The sequence below is a fragment of the Podarcis tiliguerta genome, assembly GCF_965153285.1.
Source record: "Podarcis tiliguerta genome assembly, chromosome: 8".
Classification (NCBI taxonomy): domain Eukaryota; kingdom Metazoa; phylum Chordata; class Lepidosauria; order Squamata; family Lacertidae; genus Podarcis; species Podarcis tiliguerta.
Genome location: NC_139541.1, coordinates 81,089,991 through 81,108,951, shown reverse-complemented (window position 1 = coordinate 81,108,951; position 18,961 = coordinate 81,089,991). Strand labels below are relative to the sequence as shown.

Here is an 18,961-nt window from a genome sequence, read left to right as displayed (position 1 = left end):
GAAAACAGAGAAGCAGCTGGAGACCATTGACCAGCTCCACCTGGAATATGCCAAGCGGGCAGCGCCCTTCAACAACTGGATGGAGAGCGCCATGGAGGACCTGCAGGACATGTTCATTGTCCACACCATCGAGGAGATCGAGGTAAGAGGAGGGGGTGGAAGGTCACCGGGCGCAATTCAGTTGCCCCAGGAACGTGCCGGCCAGTCATCAAAGAGAGAGCTAACTCCTTGTTAGCAAAACACGATCCCCACAGGCTTTGTTGACTCCATGAAAATCAGTTGCCAAGACTGAAAGGCCCTGCCTCTCACCAAGGCTTTTCCCCAAGCAATTGGAGTTGTTGTTTAGTCGTTTAGTCGTGTCCGGCTCTTTGTGACACCCTGGACCAGAGCACGCCAGGCACTCCTGTCTTCCACTGCCTCCCACAGTTTGGTCAAACTCATGCTGGTTGCTTCGAGAACACTGTCCCACCATCTCGTCCTCTGTCGTCCCCTTCTCCTTGGGCCCTCCATCTTTCCCAACATCTGGGTCTTTTCCAGGGAGTCTTCTCTTCTCATGAGGTGGCCAAAGTATTGGAGCCTCAGCTTCACGATCTGTCCTTCTAGTGAGCACTCAGGGCTGATTTCCTTAAGAATGGACAGGTTTGATCTTCTTGCAGTCCAAGGGACTCTCAAGAGTCTCCTCCGGCACCATAATTCAAAAGCATCCATTCTTCGGCAATCAGCCTCCTTTATGGTCCAGCTCTCACTTCCATACATCACTACTGGGAAAACCATAGGTTTAACTATACAGACCTTTGCTGGCAAGGTGATGTCATTGCTTTTTAAGATGCTGTCTACTGTGCCTACATGCAGCCAACCTCTCCTCCACCCTTTTCACACCTCTCCTGGTTCTGGGAGAAGGGGAGCTTGTCACAGCAGCAGGAGGACACACCAGCCAGACTCATCTCGGCCTCTTGGCCTCTCTCCTCTCCAGCCTCTTGATTCTGAACTTCTTTCTGCCACAGACTCTCCCTGCTCACTAAGTCCTGTCACCCCCTCGGCCTCTGACACCTCCTCTTCCCGGTCTTCTCCCTCTGAGCACCCGTCGTTGTCCCACCATCCCTCCCCGGGCTCTGAACCTCCTTCCTCCTTTCCCAACTGGTTCCTCCCACCACTCCTCAGAGTCCAACCACTCCATGACCCCAGTACAGAGATTCTTGGGTCCCCAGGACTGGGGAAGATCACCTGAAGCTTGGGGGACCCATCGCCTGAAAGCAGCTTCCTGCATCCTGACTTGGTATAAGACAGGTTTATATTCCTGTACTTGAAGCTGCTTTCATGTGACTTTATTTTTTTATTATTTTTTATAAAATATTTATTAAGTTTTTCAGAACATTACAAAAAGAAAAATAAAAAAATAAAAAAATAAAAAACAATTAAAAACAATTCAATCTTTCATAACTTATCTTGCATTTGCTTGTTTCCCGGACCTCCTCTCACCTCCCTTTTTTGTATTCCAGTTCAATTTATTTATTCAGCAAATCCTTTCCCTCTTTACTTTTATCCTTATCTTTGATCTTAATATATTGTAACTTTGAATTTTCACCTGTTAACAGTCCGTTTTTACATATTCCTTCATAACATTATTACTAAAAACCACTTAACCTCAATCCAACATCATTCTAACATTCATTAATTTTGCAATATTTCTGTAAGTAGTCTTTAAACTTCTTCCAGTCTTCTTCCACCAACTCTTCTTCCTGGTCACGGATTCTGCCGGTCATTTCCGCCAATTCCATATAGTCCATCACCTTTCATGTGACTTTAAAAGCCAAACGGAACTTGACAGGCGGCGCTCTGCCTCCTGGGTCACAGCATCGTAGCACTGTAGAGTTGGAAGGGATCCGAAGATTTTAATCTAGTCCAACGCCCTGCAAGGCAGGAATCGCAGCTAACAAACCCCTTTTTCTCCCAGGGATTGATTGCAGCCCATGATCAGTTCAAGTCCACCCTGCCTGATGCGGACAAGGAGCGTGAGGCCATCCTGGGTATCCAGAGCGAAGCGCAGAAGATTGCAGACTACAATAACATAAAGCTCTCCGGGAACAACCCGTACACTTCGGTCACTCCGCAGATCATCAACTCCAAGTGGGAAAGGGTGAGTGGAGATGTCCGGATGGTGCCACGAATCCAGGCAGAGTCCTGGAGGGAGATGGGGGGAGAGAGAAGACGCCTGGCTGAAGTGGCCCACGGCCAGTTCGGCTGGTGGGAGACGCTGGGGGCCGACGATCCGACTCTCTTTGTTCTCCTTTTCGTTGGCGCAGGTCCAGCAGCTGGTGCCAAAGAGGGACCACGCCCTGCAAGATGAGCAGAGCAAGCAGCAGTCCAATGAGCATCTGCGCCGGCAGTTTGCTAGCCAGGCCAACATTGTGGGGCCTTGGATCCAGACCAAAATGGAGGTGAGGGGGCTCTGCTCGCTGCTCCCCGCTTGCCCCACAGGAGAATTTGGAGAGGCACAGAGAGGAGAGATTTCCGTTTCGTTTCATTTTCACTATCAATTCGTATACCGCCTTTCTTGTAAACACCAAGGCAGCTTACGAGCCTGCAAGATAGACAGCAAAGATCACACGTCTATTAGCAATCTTACCCAATTCTTTGAAAAGTCATAATAAAAGCATAAGTTAAAAATAACTTGAATAAAGCAATATTCATTAGTCCATTAGAATACAGTGGTACCTCTGGTTGTGAACGGGATCCGTTCCAAAGGCCCGTTCGCAACCTGAAAGGAATGAAACCTGCGTGTGCGGGTCGCGATTCACCACTTCTGCGCATGTGCATGACGTCATTTTGTGCGTCTGCGCATGTGCGAGCGGCGAAACCCGGAAGTAACCCTTTCCAGTACTTCCGGGTCGCCGTGGGATGCACCCTGAAAACGCTCAACCTGAAGCAAGTGCAACATGAGGTATGACTGTATAACAGTAAACAGTTAATTTAAATACCGGCAAATAATAATTAAACAGTTTACACTTATCAGTTAGAATAAAGAATTACTAAGGTGTAATCAATAAAATAACGGCAGGACACAATGCATAAAATAACCACGAAACCAGCATCAAATTGAGAAACGAGGGCACACAGATGACGAAAATGTTTTTTGAAAATATCCCTGAACTCCTCCTTTCTTCCCAGCTGCTTCTGCTGTCCTCATAGTCATGGTCTGGGAAAGGCTCTCAGGTTCTGGAGGGTGGGGCAAGGCAGATGGAAAAAGCTGGAGCTCTGGAGCATCTGTGCGGCGTAAGAGCCAACAGTGAGATGTGTGAGCCACAAATCGCTCATCTCTCACCATGGTCTCTGCTGCTCTGAGAGCCTTTTGGGCTGGTGTAGCGGACTTACGGGACGCGGGTGGCGCTGTGGGTTAAAGCCTCAGTGCCTAGGGCTTGCCGATCGTAAGGTCGGCGGTTCGAATCCCCGTGGCGGGGTGCGCTCCCGCTGTTCGGTCCCAGCGCCTGCCAACCTAGCAGTTCGAAAGCACTCCCGGGTGCAAGTAGATAAATAGGGACCGCTTACTAGCGGGAAGGTAAATGGCGTTTCCGTGTGCGGCTCTGGCTCGCCAGAGCAGCGATGTCACGCTGGCCACGTGACCCGGAAGTGTCTGCGGACAGCGCTGGCCCCCGGCCTCTTGAGTGAGATGGGCGCACAACCCTAGAGTCTGTCAAGACTGGCCCGTACGGGCAGGGGTACCTTTACCTTTACCTTTAGAGGACTTACAGTATAATACTAGCCATGCCCACTGCTTGTATTAGGGGCAGTGCCTTCCAGGTCTAAAAGCCAGGCTGTCAAGCTAGTTCTGGGCAGGATCTCTGCCTGCCCGGCCTGTTTGCCCTGGCACGGCTTCACCTTCTTCTCTCCCCCCTCCGCCAGGAGATCGGGCGCATCTCCATCGAGATGAACGGGACCCTGGAGGACCAGCTGGACCACCTGAAGCTGTATGAGCAGAGCATTGTGGATTACAAGCCCAACATCGACCTCTTGGAGCAGCAGCACCAGCTCATCCAAGAAGCGCTCATCTTCGACAACAAGCACACCAACTTCACCATGGAGGTGAGGGCAGCGTGGGGACGCTCTCGGCCAGCTAGCCAGACAACCGGCCGCTCTGGGGGTTTTTTTCTGGCAGTTTGCATGCTGGGGAAATGGGAGTCGTGGAACAGGCCTCGCAAAACTGATACAGCGGTACCTCGGTTCTCGGAACGTCTCCGTTGACGAAAGTTTCAGAACCCGAACGCAACGAAAACCTGGAAGCAAATGCTTCCGTTTATGAACGCGCCTTGGAAATTGAACAGCTTCCACTGCGTGCTTTTCAATTTTCTCAACTGAATCTGCAGGCAGCCCTTTGCGCCTTGGTTTTCGGACGTCTCGGAACTTGAACGGTCTTCCGGAACGGATTTACGTTCGAGAACCAAGGTACCACTGTAGCTGCTTTTTTCAAAGCAGTAACTCACCCTACGTGGGGCTGACCCAGAAACTCCAGCGGGTGCAGAATGCCGCGGCGAGACTCCTTATGGGGGTCCTCGCCGTGGGATCACATTCACCCGGTGCTATACCAGCTGCACTGGCTCCCGGTGGAGTACAGGATCAGGTTCAAGGTGCTGGTTCTGACCTTTAAAGCCCTATACGGCCTAGGACCCTCATAGCTACAGGACCGCCTCTCCTGTTATGTCCCACAGAGGACCTTATGGTCTTCAAACAAAAACATCTTGGAGGACCACAGGGAGGTTAGGCTGGTCTCAACCAGAGCCACGGCTTTTTCGGCCGTGGCCCCGATCTGGTGGAATGCTCTGTCACAAGAGACCAGGGCCCTGCGGGACTTGACATCTTTCTGCAGGGCCTGCAAGACGGAGCTGTTCCACCAAGCCTTTGGCCAAGGCACAGCCTGACCCCCTCCTTTGGTAATCCTCACAGAACTCTGGCCCAATGGTTGCCACTAATTTGATTTTTGAATTGATTTTAAAATGAATTGATTTTAGAATGCTGTGTTACTTTTATTGTTGTTAGCCGCTCTGAGCCCGGCTTCAGCTGAGGAGGGCGGGATATAAATAAAATTTTATTATTATTACTATTCAAAGAATAAATGGCACAGACAACAATGATAAAGTACTTCAGTCAAAGCCATTTGGAAATGTATAGGAAGCGTCTCAAGCCCAGGGAGAGTTTCCAGGGCTGGCTGCCGGTTTTACGGTTTCAGGCATGCACCAGCCGGGCTCGTCTTCCTAGACCCTCTTGCTGAATGGGGAAGGCTTTGATTTGGGGGTTTCTGCCTAGTTCTTTACAAAGCAACCCTTGCTGGTCTGGGGGAGCCCCCTGCTCTCGACCAGATCTTAGCCCCTGATAGATCCCAGGTGCGGATTCAGCTTTCAAGAAGGCAGTACAGTGGTGCCTCGCAAGACGAAAAGAATCGGTTCCGCGAGTCTTTTCGTCTTGCGGTTTTTTCGTCTTGCGAAGCAAGCCCATTGACGGATTAGCGCTATTAGCGCTATTGGCAGTTTAAGGGCTATTAACGCCTATTAAAGGCTTAAGGGATTAGCGGTTTTGCTGCTAAAATGCTTTTAGCAGCTTAGCGCTTCAGAAAAAGGGGTTTTGGAGCGAAAACAAACCTCAAAATTTTTCGTCAATTTTCGTCTTGCGAAGCAAGCCCATAGGGAAATTCGTCTTGCGAAGCGCCTCTGCAAACGGAAAACCCTTTCGTCTTGCGGGTTTTCCGTCTTGCGAGGCATTCGTCTTGCGGGGCACCACTGTACCCCGAAGCGGGTGACTTATTCAGCCTTGCCTCTTCCTCTTCGTTGCCAGCATATCCGTGTCGGGTGGGAGCAGCTCCTCACCACCACAGCCCGGACCAGCAACGAAGTGGAGAACCAAATCTTGACCCGGGACGCCAAAGGAATCAGCCAGGAGCAGATGCAGGAGTTCCGGGCCTCCTTCAACCACTTCGATAAGGTAACCTGAGTTTGGCGCAGGGCTGGGGCCTCGCCGTGGAGCAGCCGGAAAGTCATGTTTGGATGCAGAAGAGTCTTCCCTCTGTGTGTGTGTTTGTTTGTTTGTGTGCGTGTGACTTTCCTGCCTCTGATCACTAAAATAAAGAATGAAGGAGAGGAAACTCCTGCCCACAGGAAAGGGTTCGTTCCCTCAGATTGAAAAATGACAAAGAGGTTGGCACCTGTTGGAGGGTCCTCTGAGCTCAGCCTTGTAGCGCTGCCATGAGTGCTTTTGTTTACCTTATTTCCAGGCCATGCTCGTTCTTCATGATTTATATTTTTATTCCACCCCTTCTTTGAAAAGGTTAGGGGTAGTTGCATTTTGCAGGGACGCGGCTGGCGCTGTGGGTTAAAGCCTCAGCACCTAGGACTTGCCGATCGAAAGGTCGGTGGTTCGAAACCCCGCGGTGGGGTGCTTTCCCGTCGTTCGGTCCCACCGCCTGCCAACCTAGCAGTTCGAAAGCACCCTCAGGTGCAAGTAGATAAATAGGGACCGCTTACCAGCGGGAAGGTAAACGGCGTTTCCGTGTGCGGCTCTGGCTCGCCAGATGCAGCTTGTCACGCTGGCCACGTGACCCGGAAGTGTCTGCGGACAGCGCTGGCTCCCGGCCTCTAGAGTGAGATGGGCGCACAACCCTAGAGTCTGTCAAGACTGGCCCGTACGGGCAGGGGTACCTTTACCTTTACCTTTAGTTGCATTTTATCACCACCAACCCTGTGAGGTAGGCCTGGCTGAGACAGAGGCTGCCAGCTCTTGGGGTGACCCTGCTTTATCACTCTTGCAGAATTTTTTTTAAAGGGTTGGACGGTTTGGCGCACAAGCTTCCAGCCGCGCAAATCAGACCTGTTCAATTTGTGTCCAGAGGAAACTGGACAGTTGGCATATGACTGTCTTGAGAGACAATGGAGTTTGCTTCCAGGGGTGAAGTCAAACCACTGCGTTAGTAGCACCAAAGTGGCCTCCCCGGGGCGCAAGACACACACCCACACCCCAGGCTCGCTGATGTGGTCCCAAGGACAGCAGAGCAGGACGTTTGGCAGCAGCTTGGCTGCAGGAGTTGCTGGAAGGAGGCGTAGAAGGCGCCATCTAACCGTCTTAGGGTGTCCATTCTAGATTTGTGCAGGGTTTCCTGCCGAGCCTTCCTCCCAGTATGTTTCCAAGCACAATTCAAAGTGTTGGCTCTGACCTTTAAAGCCCTAAACGGCCTCGGTCCAGTATATCTGAAGGAGAGTCTCCACCCCCATCGTTCAGCCCGGACACTGAGGTCCAGCTCTGAGGGCCTTCTGGCGGTTCCCTCACTGCGAGAAGCCAAGTTACAGGGTACCAGGCAGAGGGCCTTCTTGGTGGTGGCACCTGCCCTGTGGAACGCAAATTTCAAAGAGAGCAACAACTACCAAACTTTTAGAAGACATCTGAAGGCAGCCCTGTTTAGGGACGCTTTTAATGTTTGATGTATTACTGTATTTTAATGTTTGGTTGGGGGCCGCCCAGGGTGGCTGAGGAGGCCCGGCCGGATGGGCGGGGTAGAAATGGTAAATTACTATTTTTATTATACCAGCTTTTTCAGATCATCAAGTGCACTTCCAGATTTGTGATAAGGGTTTTCTTGAACTAATAAATCATCATCATCATTATTATTATTTCTTGGCCCACTCTGGACAGCTTCCAACATAATAAAAGCACAGCAAAACATCAAACATTAAAAACTTCCCTATACAAGGACTATTATTATTATTATTATTATTATTATTATTATTATTTTATTTTCTTCTCTCAAAGATGTCCTGCAAAGCAGCGGAGGTTTAAGCTCAGAGTTTTCCTTCTCCTAGTTGGGCTCCCTTCCCAGGTTGACAAGCCCCATAGAAGCCAGTGCTCTTTTTCACGGCTTGTTGCTGAACGTCTGATCAGAACAGGGGTTGGTGTGAAAGTCCTGTCTCTTTTGAGCGCCCCAGCCAGGTCCTTGAAGCAGGGGTCCCAAAGCCTCTTCTTCTTCCCCCTCCTCCTCTGCCCACTTCCTGGGCCCGCGGGCTGGAGCTCCCCCCGAGAGTGTTGGAACTAACGCCGTGTCTTTTCCCCTTCCCCCCTCCCTTGTCGTGTGCACGTGGGCTCTCCCGCCCTCCTCCCCACCCCCCTCAAATGTGCATGCCGCGCCCTCCGCCCCTCCCTGCGCCTGGCCCGGCGGCAGGACCACGGCGGCTCCCTGGGACCCGAAGAGTTCAAAGCCTGCCTCATCAGCTTGGGATACGATGTGGAGAATGACCGACAGGTACCCGATGCCCGTTAAAAACCGCGCAGCCGCTCGGCGACCTTGCAATTAACCTGATCTCCTTTCTCTCTTCCTTCACCACGTTCGTTTCTCCCCACCATCAAACACCCACCTTTCTTCTTCCTCCTCCTCCCGCCACCTTGTCGTCGCCGTGTTTCGTGTATCCGATTTGTGCGCCCGTGTCTCCCCCCACCTCCCCTGTCGTCTGTTTACGTGGCATCTCGATGGCTTCTCTTCTGACTGATGGTCTCTCTTTCTGTGTCTCTTTCCTCCATGGGGCTCTGTGGCCCTCTCTCCCCTTTCCATCTTTGCATGCCTCCTCCATCTGCGTTCTCGCCCTCTCCCTCCCTTCGCCTGTCGGCCTCTGGGAATAGAAGCGCACAGGCAGCATGGACACAGACGACTACCGAGCTCTGCTTATCTCCACGGGATACAGCCTGGTACGCTCTGCTTTTGGCTTTCCCCCCCACTTCTCTTCCTCGCTCTGTCCTCCATGCCGACGGCAGCAGCTGGCAGCAGCCAAAATGCTGCATCTGTCCGCTGCGTGGCCGGCCCTCGCCTTGGGCAGTGTCCTTCCGCCTTGGGCATCCAGGCGTTGCTGAACTCCAGCTCCCATCATCCCCTGCCAGCTTAGCCGGGGATGATGGGAGTTGTGGTCCAGGCTGAAGAACACGGGCCTAGGGTGTGAGTCGAACATGATGTCAAGTCGGGTCAGGGGTCGGGGCTGTGCTTACATCCAAGTGGTTTGCAAGAAAAGGCGGATGAGAAATTCAGGGTTACTGGTGGGTGGGCATTTTCTAGGGCTGCTGGGAGTCACAGGTGGGGAGAGGGTGCTGTTGCTTGAGGGCTTCCCATTGGGGGTGTTTGTTTGGCCGCTATAGGACAGGTTGCTAGATTAGATGAATCCCTGGCAGGCCCTCCCTTCTGTGAATTGGCAGGGTGGGGGAGTTCCCTTTGGTTGAGTGTGGATGGCTATGGAGGGACAACTTTGTATAAAATAAACATGGAGGGGATCAGTAATCAGGCAGGCACCACCCCTACTAAGTTTCAGGCACCTGGTTAAGATGGTTTTATTCCGGGAGGTCGGGTCAAGTGTCAGGGCTGTGCTTGCGGCCAAGTGGTTTGCAAGAAAAGGCGGATGAGGGTGGGAAATTCAGGGTTACTGGTGGGTGGGCATTTGCTAGGGCTGCTGGGAGTCACAGGTGGGGAGAGGGTGCTGTTCCAATGTTTTCATTCTCCCAACATTTTAAATTTTGGGCACAGCTGTGCCATACATTTGAAGCATGTGGCTTCCACCAAAGGATGCTGGGAAGTGTAGTTTGCCCTCGGCAGAGCCACGCTCCCCAGTACCCTTAACAAACCGAAATGGTCAAAGGCCTGGAAACGATGCCTTATGAGGAACAGCTAAGGGAGCTGGGCATGTTTAGCCTGGAGAAGAGGAGGTTAAGGGGGGATATGATAGCCATGTTCAAATATATAAAAGGATGTCACCTTGAGGAGGGAGAAAGGTTGTTTTCTGCTGCTCCAGAGAAGCAGACACGGAGCAATGGATCCAAACTACAAGAAAGAAGATTCCACCTAAACATTAGGATGAACTTCCTGACAGTAAGAGCTGTTTGACAGTGGCATTTGCTGTCAAGGAGTGTGGTGGAGTCTCCTTCTTTGGAGGTCTTTAAGCAGAGGCTTGACAGCCATATGTCAGGAGTGCTCTGATGGTGTTTCCTGCTTGGCAGGGGGTTGGACTCGATGGCCCTTGGGGTCTCTTCCAACTCTATGATTCTATGATTCAAACTACAGTTCCCACAATTCTTTGGGGGAAAGCCATGTGCTTTGAATGTGCTTCAGGTAAACACGACAGCGTCGGTGTATGGTACGTTTTTATTCTCCGATGGCCACTTTGAGACCCATATAAAGTGAAAAGTGGGGTATAGATTTTTAATAATAAGTGTAGAGGAAGCTGCTTTTATGCCAGGTTTGACTTCTTTACCCATCTAGCTCTGCCTTCTCCAACGCGGTGCCCTCCTTCATCGCTGGCCCTCTGGAGGGCGCTAGGTTGGGGTCGGCTGATTAAGCCCAGCATTGCCTGCCAAGGCTGCCAGCCGCTATCCCAAGATCTGAGACAGAGAGAAGCTCTTCCCCATTTCCTGCTATCTGGTCTTTTTTCTTTTTAACTGGAGATGGGAGGGACCGGAGACCTTCTACACGCCAAGCAGGTGACCTGCCGCCCTGCTATGGTTCCTCCCTAGTAGGAGGAGCAATCACAGGAGATTCAAAAGGAAATGAAGCCTAGGAAACCTTAAGCAAGAAAGGTTTGGGCCAAGTTCATCCGGGTATAGTTCCGAACTCTGCAGAATTCCCACTGGTCCAAATTCGGACAGCCACTTTGACACGGAATGGGGGGGACTTCTTTAAAGCTTGAGGCCACAGCTGAGTTTTCCATCAAATGTGTCAGAGCCGTCAAACGGACTCAGCTGTGTCGCTGCCTTTTTGCCAGGAGACTCAAATGACCTTCTTTCTCTCACCCCCACCTCTGCCTCGCCAGGGAGATGCAGAATTCAACCGGATCATGAGTGTTGTGGACCCCAACAACAGTGGAGTGGTGACTTTCCAAGCCTTCATCGATTTCATGTCCCGGGAGACCACGGACACGGATACGGCCGACCAGGTCATTGCCTCCTTCAAGGTCCTGGCTGGAGACAAGGTGAGTTCAACAAGGGAGGGGGCTGGGGAAAGGGTATAAGGTGCTGGTTTTGACCTTTAAAGCCCTTCACGTCCTAGGACCCTCACACCTACGGGACCGCCTCTCCCAGTATGCCCCACAGAGGACCTTAAGGTCCATAAATAGCAACACCCTAGTGGTCCCGGGCCCTAAGGAAGTTAGATTAGCCTCAACCAGAGCCAGGGCCTTTTCAACACTGGCCCCGGCCTGGTGGAACGCTCTGACTCATGAGACCAGGGCCCTGCAGGATCTGATTTCTTTCCGCAGGGCCTGTAAGACAGAGTTGTTCCACCTGGCCTTTGGCTTGGAGCCAATTTGATTCGCTCCCCCTCTTTCTTTTTCCTTTCTCCTCCTGTGATGAGGCTGCCTTCTAATTTTTTAATGTTTCAATATTTTAATGTTGTATTTTAATGTTGTTTTTAAGTTGTATCCATTCAACTTGTTTTTATTATTGCTTGTTAGCCGCCCTGAGCCCGGCCTTGGCTGGCAAGGGTGGGGTATAAATAAAAATTATTATTATTATTATTATGAAACAAGCAAAAAAATAATAATTTCTAGCTGTTGTGGCTGAAAAGACATTGCTGAGAGCGCTCGAATCTCAGAAGCCAGAGGAAGAACAGGGTCGGTTTTCTAGCATTTGGGGCTGGGGGCTTCAGGAACTCCTTCGCCCCCTCAAAGGCCAAGTAAGGGAGATCATGCAGATTTGTGCAAGCTTTTGCCTGATTTCAGGACAGAAGATGACTTCTCTCGGTGCGGAATTTTAGAAAACTTTTTGAAAGTTCAGAGAGCGTAGTCTCCCAGGACATTTTTTAGCTTGAGATGAATTTGGGGCAGATCTGCTCGTACGTTTCAAACACACTCAACACCGCATTTGAAGCACGCAACATTCCCTCATGCCTGCCCAAGAATCTGGGAACTCACAGCTAAAATAAGGAATCAGAAAGACAAAATATCTGGAGAAGAACAGAGACCCTTTTTAGTTTATATAAGAACACAATACAGCACAATAAAATTTCAAACAGGTTTTCCCTTGTGAGCAATGGAAAGAAAATAGAAAAGATTGCAATATAGGATTTAGGTGAATGGATGAGGTTAATAGGTCGGACAGGCAGCAGGGAGGAGAGGGAATTAGACCAACATGGATTAAGGACGGGAAGTTGCCAGGATAAATAAGTTTTGATGTAATTTGTATGTTATATGATCTTAAAATAATAAACTTTTTTAAAAAAAGAAGAATCGTGGGAGCTGTAGCTTTGCCCTCGCAGAGCTACAACTCCCAGCACCCTTAAACTACAGTTCCCAGGATTCTGCCGGGAGGGGAAGCCATGTGCTTTAAATCAATGTGCTGCAAATCAATGGTAAAGGTAAAGGGACCCCTGACCATTAGGTCCAGTCGTGGCCGACTCTGGGGTTGCGGCGCTCATCTCGATTTACTGGCCAAGGGAGCCGGCGTACAGCTTCTGGGTCATGTGGCCAGCATGACTAAGCCACTTCTGGCGAACCAGAGCAGCGCACGGAAACACCATTTACCTTCCCGCCGGAGCGGTACCTATTTATCTACTTGCACTTTGATGTGCTTTCGAACTGCTAGGTTGGCAGGAGCAGGGACCGAGCAACAGGAGCTCACCCCGTCATGGGGATTCGAACCGCCGACCTTCTGATCGGCAAGACCTAGGCTGTGTGGTTTAGACCACAGCGTCACCCGCGTCCCGCAAATCGATGGAGTTTGCTGCAAATATTGGCTTGGGACCCCAAAAACCCCCGTTGTGTTATCCCAATGTTCCTGATCTGCCACTTGGTAGACGCAACCTCACGGAGGCCTCTCCTCTTCTCTCTGACGCAGAACTACATCACGGCAGAGGAGCTTCGGCGAGAGCTTCCCCCCGACCAGGCCGAGTACTGCATCGCGCGCATGGCACCTTACCAGGGGCCCGACGCCATCCCCGGCGCCCTCGACTACAAGTCCTTCTCCACGGCGCTTTACGGCGAGAGCGACCTGTGAGGCTAGAGCCGGAGGCAGCGGCGGCAACAGCAAGCGCTGGCGCTTTTGGGGGAGGGAGGGGGGGCGGCGCTCTTGATTTCCCCCCATTCACACAAACACACACACACACACAAACACAGCAATGGGAAGGCTGTCTTTCTCTTTCCTTCTCTCTCTTTCACTTTATCTCCGAGGACAGAAAGCTGCCTCCACGCTGGGCGACCCTGGGAGCTGGCCTGGGCCACCCCCTCCCCACCCCCTTCTCCCCCACCCCACCCCATCCCCATTGCGCACTCGATGGACACTATGCAACAGTTCTTTCCCCCAAAACTCTGAGCAGCAGAGGAGCTCGGTGTGGCTCCTTGCTAACCCGGGGAGGAAGGAGAAGTTCGGCCCCGAGGCCTTGCCAGCAAAGGCCAAAAAGCATCCCAGCCACCGCGGCTCAGATGGCTATTTTTGTTCTATATAGATGACATTCCGGTTTCCCTCCTACTGATCTTAATCGGGCCCGGAGTGGGGTGGAGAGTTCTACTGTCGACGGGCATATTTGCGGCCCTCCCTCCATCTCTTCTCGGGCGCTGCCTTTTAATTTATGTGTCTGGGTTGCCCCCAAGCCGCCCTCGGTCCGCGGCGCGTCGAAACCCAGCGCCTTCAGGATCTGGAGGGGCTGTCGAGACCCACTTCCTTGCTTTCCTCTCTCTCTCTCTCTCTGACACAGAACCTAGATACCTCATTCCGGACCTTTCCGCTCGCTGCGCTAGGCAGTTTTTGGGCCTAGCCTGTGCCTCTCGTCCCCCAACCCCAGCGTCGCACCTCCGACTGGCTCTTTCCCCCTATTAGGGGTGAGAGGAGGATGGGGACCCTCGTCAGGCGTCTAGGTCCAAACTCGCGGTTTCTGCCCAGGCTTTGACTGGGAGGAGGGTTGGGTCAGTACAGCCAGTCCTAAGCAGCTCCTTTAAGCGGCACCCTCGTTGACGGCCACCCAAGCTCTCCGTGGCACACGCTGCTTAGTTTGACGTCCGCGGTTTGCCCCTCACCTCCTTGAAGAAATAGGTTGCCTTCCCATTCAGGGCTAGTTGGGAGGGCTTGCGCCAGGCAAGGGCGTATTGGCCCTTTCCCATTCCGCAAACTGAGCACGCGAGTGTTCAAAGAGGCAGTGCCTCTCTCCTCAAATCCGTCGCAGCTTCTTCCCCGACACTCGCAGAAGAAGCAAAACCTTTGCGGAACGGATATCTCCCTCCCCCCCCCCCGCCCGGTCGGGCCCTTTCTCCTCTTTTCTCCCACCCTAGTCTCCGGTTTTATAAATCCACCCATCCTTCTCTGCCCCATGCCATCAGGTCGCGGCAACACCCCCCCCCCAGCCGCTTTTGTAACAGAGTTTGGAAATAACACAATCTCAGCAATACCGACGCCCGTCTTTGAGGCCGAAACGCAAAAACGGTTCGTTTTCTCGCGCGAAGGGCGCCCAGAGGTGTCGCGAGGAGGGGCTTTAACTTTCTCCGGGAGGGGGGAGAGGTGCTAGGAGCTGAGCATCAGTCTTAAAAAGCGGGCCGATCCGGAACGGATTTGTCTCGTTTCCCCCTTTCTCGACAACCCTTGTTTCACACCCGAGGGCGTTTTTTTGGGTGAGGGTGAGAAAAGAGAAATTGTGGGTAGATTACCCCCAAGGCAGGGGGCAGGGGGAATCGCAAATAACTACAGGTGTTTTCGGAGGGAACTTTTGAGGGGTGTCTGAGAAGGAGGGGGGAGCCCCAAGACCGTGCTTCCCAGCATCCTCTGGGAGTGGTTCTTGCAAGGTAGTGAAATAGACTCCGCTGCAGGCAAAACAGCTTTCTGAGCACCTCGCAAACTGTTTGGCTGCTCCCTCTTCTCTCCCCGCAGGGCAGGAGCGACTCGCTCATTCAGTCTTCCTCTCTCTCTCTCTCTCTCGCCTCGCTCTGAGCAACCCATAAAAAAATAAAAAATCCATTGCTTCACGCTTCTATACATATATATATATATATATTATATATATATCTATTTTTTTGTAATTTCTTCATCATGGTGCAGGGTTTTCTGAGGACCAAATCTAAAACGAAAGAGAACCGTGCAGAGATCTTTTTTTAAAAAAAGAAAGAGAGAAATTAAAAACACAGCAAACTGTTGCAATTTAATAACGTCCAGATTTATTATTATTAAATATATATATACATCTAGCATCGTATATCGCCGAAGGGTGTGTTTGGGTTTGTTTGTTCAGGTGTTTTTTTTTTTTTTTTGTCTTTGTCTTTTTTCCTTCATCATGTAATTAAAAAGTTATGGCTGACCGTAGCACTGGGGGCAGGCGTTGGGGAACCAGTAACATTCCTACACCTTTTTTTATTTTTTGGTCACCCATCTTTTTCGTTTTGGTTCTCTTCTTCCTTCTTTCTTTTTGTCGTCGGAGAAGGTTTAGCTTATTTTATTGTGTTTGCTCCTGAATGCCTGCCGTCTGCAGGGTTCGGGCAGTTCAGCCAATAGGGAGTAGCTGGCTTCTGTCTGCCTCTGTTCTACAAACTTCCAAGCTTTCCGGGGAAAACCAGCCCTCCTCCCACTTGGGAACAAGACAATAAAATGTAATATTTTTAAGGATGATTTCTCTGTTGTCGTTCTTTCCAGTACGTTTCCAAGCACAATTCAAAGTGTTGGTGCTGACCTTTAAAGCCCTAAACGGCCTCGGTCCAGTATACCTGAAGGAGCGTCTCCACCCCCATCGTTCTGCCCAGAGGGCCTTCTTGGTAGTGGCTCCCACCCTGTGGAACGCCCTCCCTTCAGATGTGAAGGAAATAAGTAGCTATCCTATTTTTAAAAGACATCTGAAGGCAGCCCTGTTCAGGGAAGTTTTAAATATTTAACGCTGTATTGTTTTTAATACTTGATTGGGAGCCGCCCAGAGTGGCTGGGTATAAATAAATTATTATTATTATTATTATTATTATTATTATTATTATTATTTCCCACCGCTTCCCTCCTTTACTCATTTGCCTCCCCATCCCTGTTCCTTTACCGCCATGTGCGAATTCACACAAAGCTTCCTGATGCAGTTGGAAGACTTGGCACATTACGGGGGTCCCGGCCCAACCATTTATATGCCGCCCTCTCGCAAAAGATCGGGGCAGAGTCACACAAATCCTTTAAAAGCAACGCAGGAGAGCCGTTAAAATGGCTGGCTGCTCTGAGGAAATTTCCAGGAAAAAAGCACACCAAGAATTCTAGCCAAGAATTCAATAGTGGGAGTAGTTCCTACTTGCAAATCAATAGTAAATTGTAACAAAAACTAATCCATTCAGAAGTGTGTATTCTGACAAGGATTACAAACAAGATGAACTTTAACAGGGAGAAATGTAAAGTATTGCACTTGGGCAAAAAAAATGAGGCACAAATACAAGATGGGTGACACCTAGCTTGAGAGCAGTACATGTGAAAAGGATCTAGGAGTCTTGGTTGACCACAAACTTGACATGAGACAACAGTGTGATGCGGCAGCTAAAAAAGCCAATGCAATTCTGGGCTGCATCAATAGGAGTATAGCATCCAGATCAAGGGAAGTAATAGTGCCACTGTATTCTGCTCTGGTCAGACCTCACCTGGAGTACTGTGTCCAGTTCTGGGCACCGCAGTCCAAGAAGGACACTGACAAACTGGGACGTGTCTAGAGGAGGGCAACCAAAATGGTCAAAGGCCTGGAAATGGTCAAAGGCCTGGAAACGATGCCTTATGAGGAATGGCTAAGGGAGCTGGGCATGTTTAGCCCGGAGAAGAGGAGGTTAAGGGGTGATAGGATAGCCATGTTCAAATATATAAAAGGATGTCACATAGAGGAGGGGGAAAGGTTGTTTTCTGCTGCTCCAGAGAAGCGGACACGGAGCAATGGATCCAAACTACAAGAAAGAAGATTCCACCTAAACATTAGGAAGAACTTCCTGACAGTAAGAGCTGTTTGACAGTGGAATTTGCTGCCAAGGAGTGTGGTGGAGTCTCCTTCTTTGGAGGTCTTTAAGCAGAGGCTTGACAACCATATGTCAGGAGTGCTCTGATGGTGTTTCCTGCTTGGCAGGGGGTTGGACTCGATGGCCCTTGTGGTCTCTTCCAACTCTATGATTCTATGATTCAAACAGAGATTACAGACTCAAACTCGAAAGGATATGTGTATATAGCACAATAATTCATTACAGTATTAAAGATAAGAGTTTATGAATAGAGATAAGTTCATGTTAGTCCATAGTAAGATTTGACGTTAAGATCTTAGTTTCAATCATTGAGCAGGAGTCAGAAGTCAATTATGGATCAGAAACCAGGAGAGGGCGATTAAAACTAAGATCTTCACGTCAAATCTTACTATGGACTATCATGAACTTATCTCTATTCATAAACTCTTATCTTTAATACTGTAACGAATTATTGGGAAGGCTGGGTTGTGGGCTGGGTTGGGAATTGTTTGCGAATACTTTTCTGATCAGTCCACGTGTGTGGGAAGGGGAGGAAATGGTCACTTTTCGCTGTCTCTGCCGCATGATCACCCACAAATAAAGACTTCGGAGACAAAATCCAGTTTTAGCCTCAACTTAAGGCATTTGGAGGTCAGTGACCAGAAAAGAAATTCCACAGCTAGTATAAACTCTTGTCAAGGAGGCAGTTATTGCCGTCTGTGTTGTAATAGGATTTTTTGTTTACAACAGTGTATTTCACAAACCATTTCCCCCTCTGCTGATAAGTATTGGATCTGTTAAACTTTCTCTCCAGCTCAACACATTCTCTGAAACACTAAAAAGGCATGCATTAGATGCTTTGTGTGTGTGTGTTTTGCAGCCTAGGATAATGATAAATCTTGCTATATATTTATGTTGTTTTCCTACATGAAAGTTGCAACCATTGTGTGGTTCATCTCTGGCCGGGAGCTGTCTCTAACCCCTTCCTGGCAAAGAAAGAGAGAAGAGGTACAATGAGGATTTTGTGAGGTTTCTTAACATTTCGGTTTTTCAAATGTGTATTTTGCAGGTTTCCGTTATTGAACCAATAGCAGCCCCCAATGCAGCAGAGCAATGGGAATGTGGGTTGTGGAGAATTGCCGACTCCTATTTTGGCAAAGAAGTCAGAAGGGGTTAGGACTTGACCTAAAATGGTTACTTTTTGGGGCGGCAGGATTTGAGGCAAGAAAAAACCCCACTACCCATTCCTTCAATGGGGAAATCAAAGATGTAACAGAGAATTGGCTGTACAACAGATGTACAAAAAGAGCATCTTTGACACAAAAACGGTTTTGTGGCAGCTTTTGTGATCTAGGAATAATGTGGCCTCTTTGTGTTGCTGCTGTTCCTTCCTGGTTCTCGGGATCCTTCACCTCCCAAGCATCCCATTTTATCTCCCTCCCAGTAAGGACATCTCTGGGCGTTAGGAAGACATTGATATCATGGCACAAGATCTCATGGGTTCTATTTCCCGTAGTCCACAAAGCATCACAGAAACCCCATTCTGTTCTCTGAATCGGAGAAGAGACAAGTTTGACTCCCTGTCACATAATACAACTCGGGGACGTGCAACGGAGCTGAAGATTTGGGACAGGCAAAAGCCACCAGAGCAGATTACTTTAAACGAGGGTGAGAAATTAATGGAGGACTACAGCTGTGGTTAGGCACGCGGGTGGCGCTGTGGGTTAAAACACAGAGCCTAGGACTTGCCGATCAGAAGGTCGGCAGTTTGAATCCCCGCGACGGGGTGAGCTCCCGTTGCTCAGTCCCTGCTCCTGCCAACCTAGCAGTTCGAAAGCACATCGAAGTGCAAGTAGATAGATAGGTACTGCTCTGGCAGGAAGGTAAATGGTGTTTCCGTGCGCTGCTCTGGTTCGCCAGAAGCGGCTTAGTCATGCTGGCCACATGACCCGGAAGCTGTACGCCGGCTGCCTCGGCCAATAAAGCGAGATGAGTAATTTCATACTTTTTTGCACCTGCAGAAAAAACAAACTCTGCGA

General features: G+C 50.1%; 1 protein-coding gene across 4 annotated transcripts in view; it reads left to right on the top strand.

Annotated features, from left to right (window-relative positions):
* Nucleotides 1-15,582, top strand: part of ACTN4 (actinin alpha 4) — a 141,776-nt gene extending 126,194 nt beyond the window's left edge. For 2 of the 4 annotated variants that reach the window (XM_083454980.1, XM_083454982.1), the window contains exons 14-21: nucleotides 2-142; nucleotides 1,955-2,137; nucleotides 2,304-2,438; nucleotides 3,901-4,080; nucleotides 5,824-5,970; nucleotides 8,195-8,275; nucleotides 10,818-10,976; nucleotides 12,838-15,582. In XM_083454980.1, coding sequence (XP_083311106.1) covers nucleotides 2-142; nucleotides 1,955-2,137; nucleotides 2,304-2,438; nucleotides 3,901-4,080; nucleotides 5,824-5,970; nucleotides 8,195-8,275; nucleotides 10,818-10,976; nucleotides 12,838-12,996 — 1,185 coding nt within the window. In that variant the 3' untranslated portion in view covers nucleotides 12,997-15,582. Of the gene's footprint in view, nucleotide 1; nucleotides 143-1,954; nucleotides 2,138-2,303; nucleotides 2,439-3,900; nucleotides 4,081-5,823; nucleotides 5,971-8,194; nucleotides 8,276-8,649; nucleotides 8,966-10,817; nucleotides 10,977-12,837 lie in introns of those variants that run through there. The other 2 variants (XM_083454983.1, XM_083454981.1) reach the window with 2 other exon arrangements.
* Nucleotides 15,583-18,961: the final 3,379 nt, after the last annotated feature.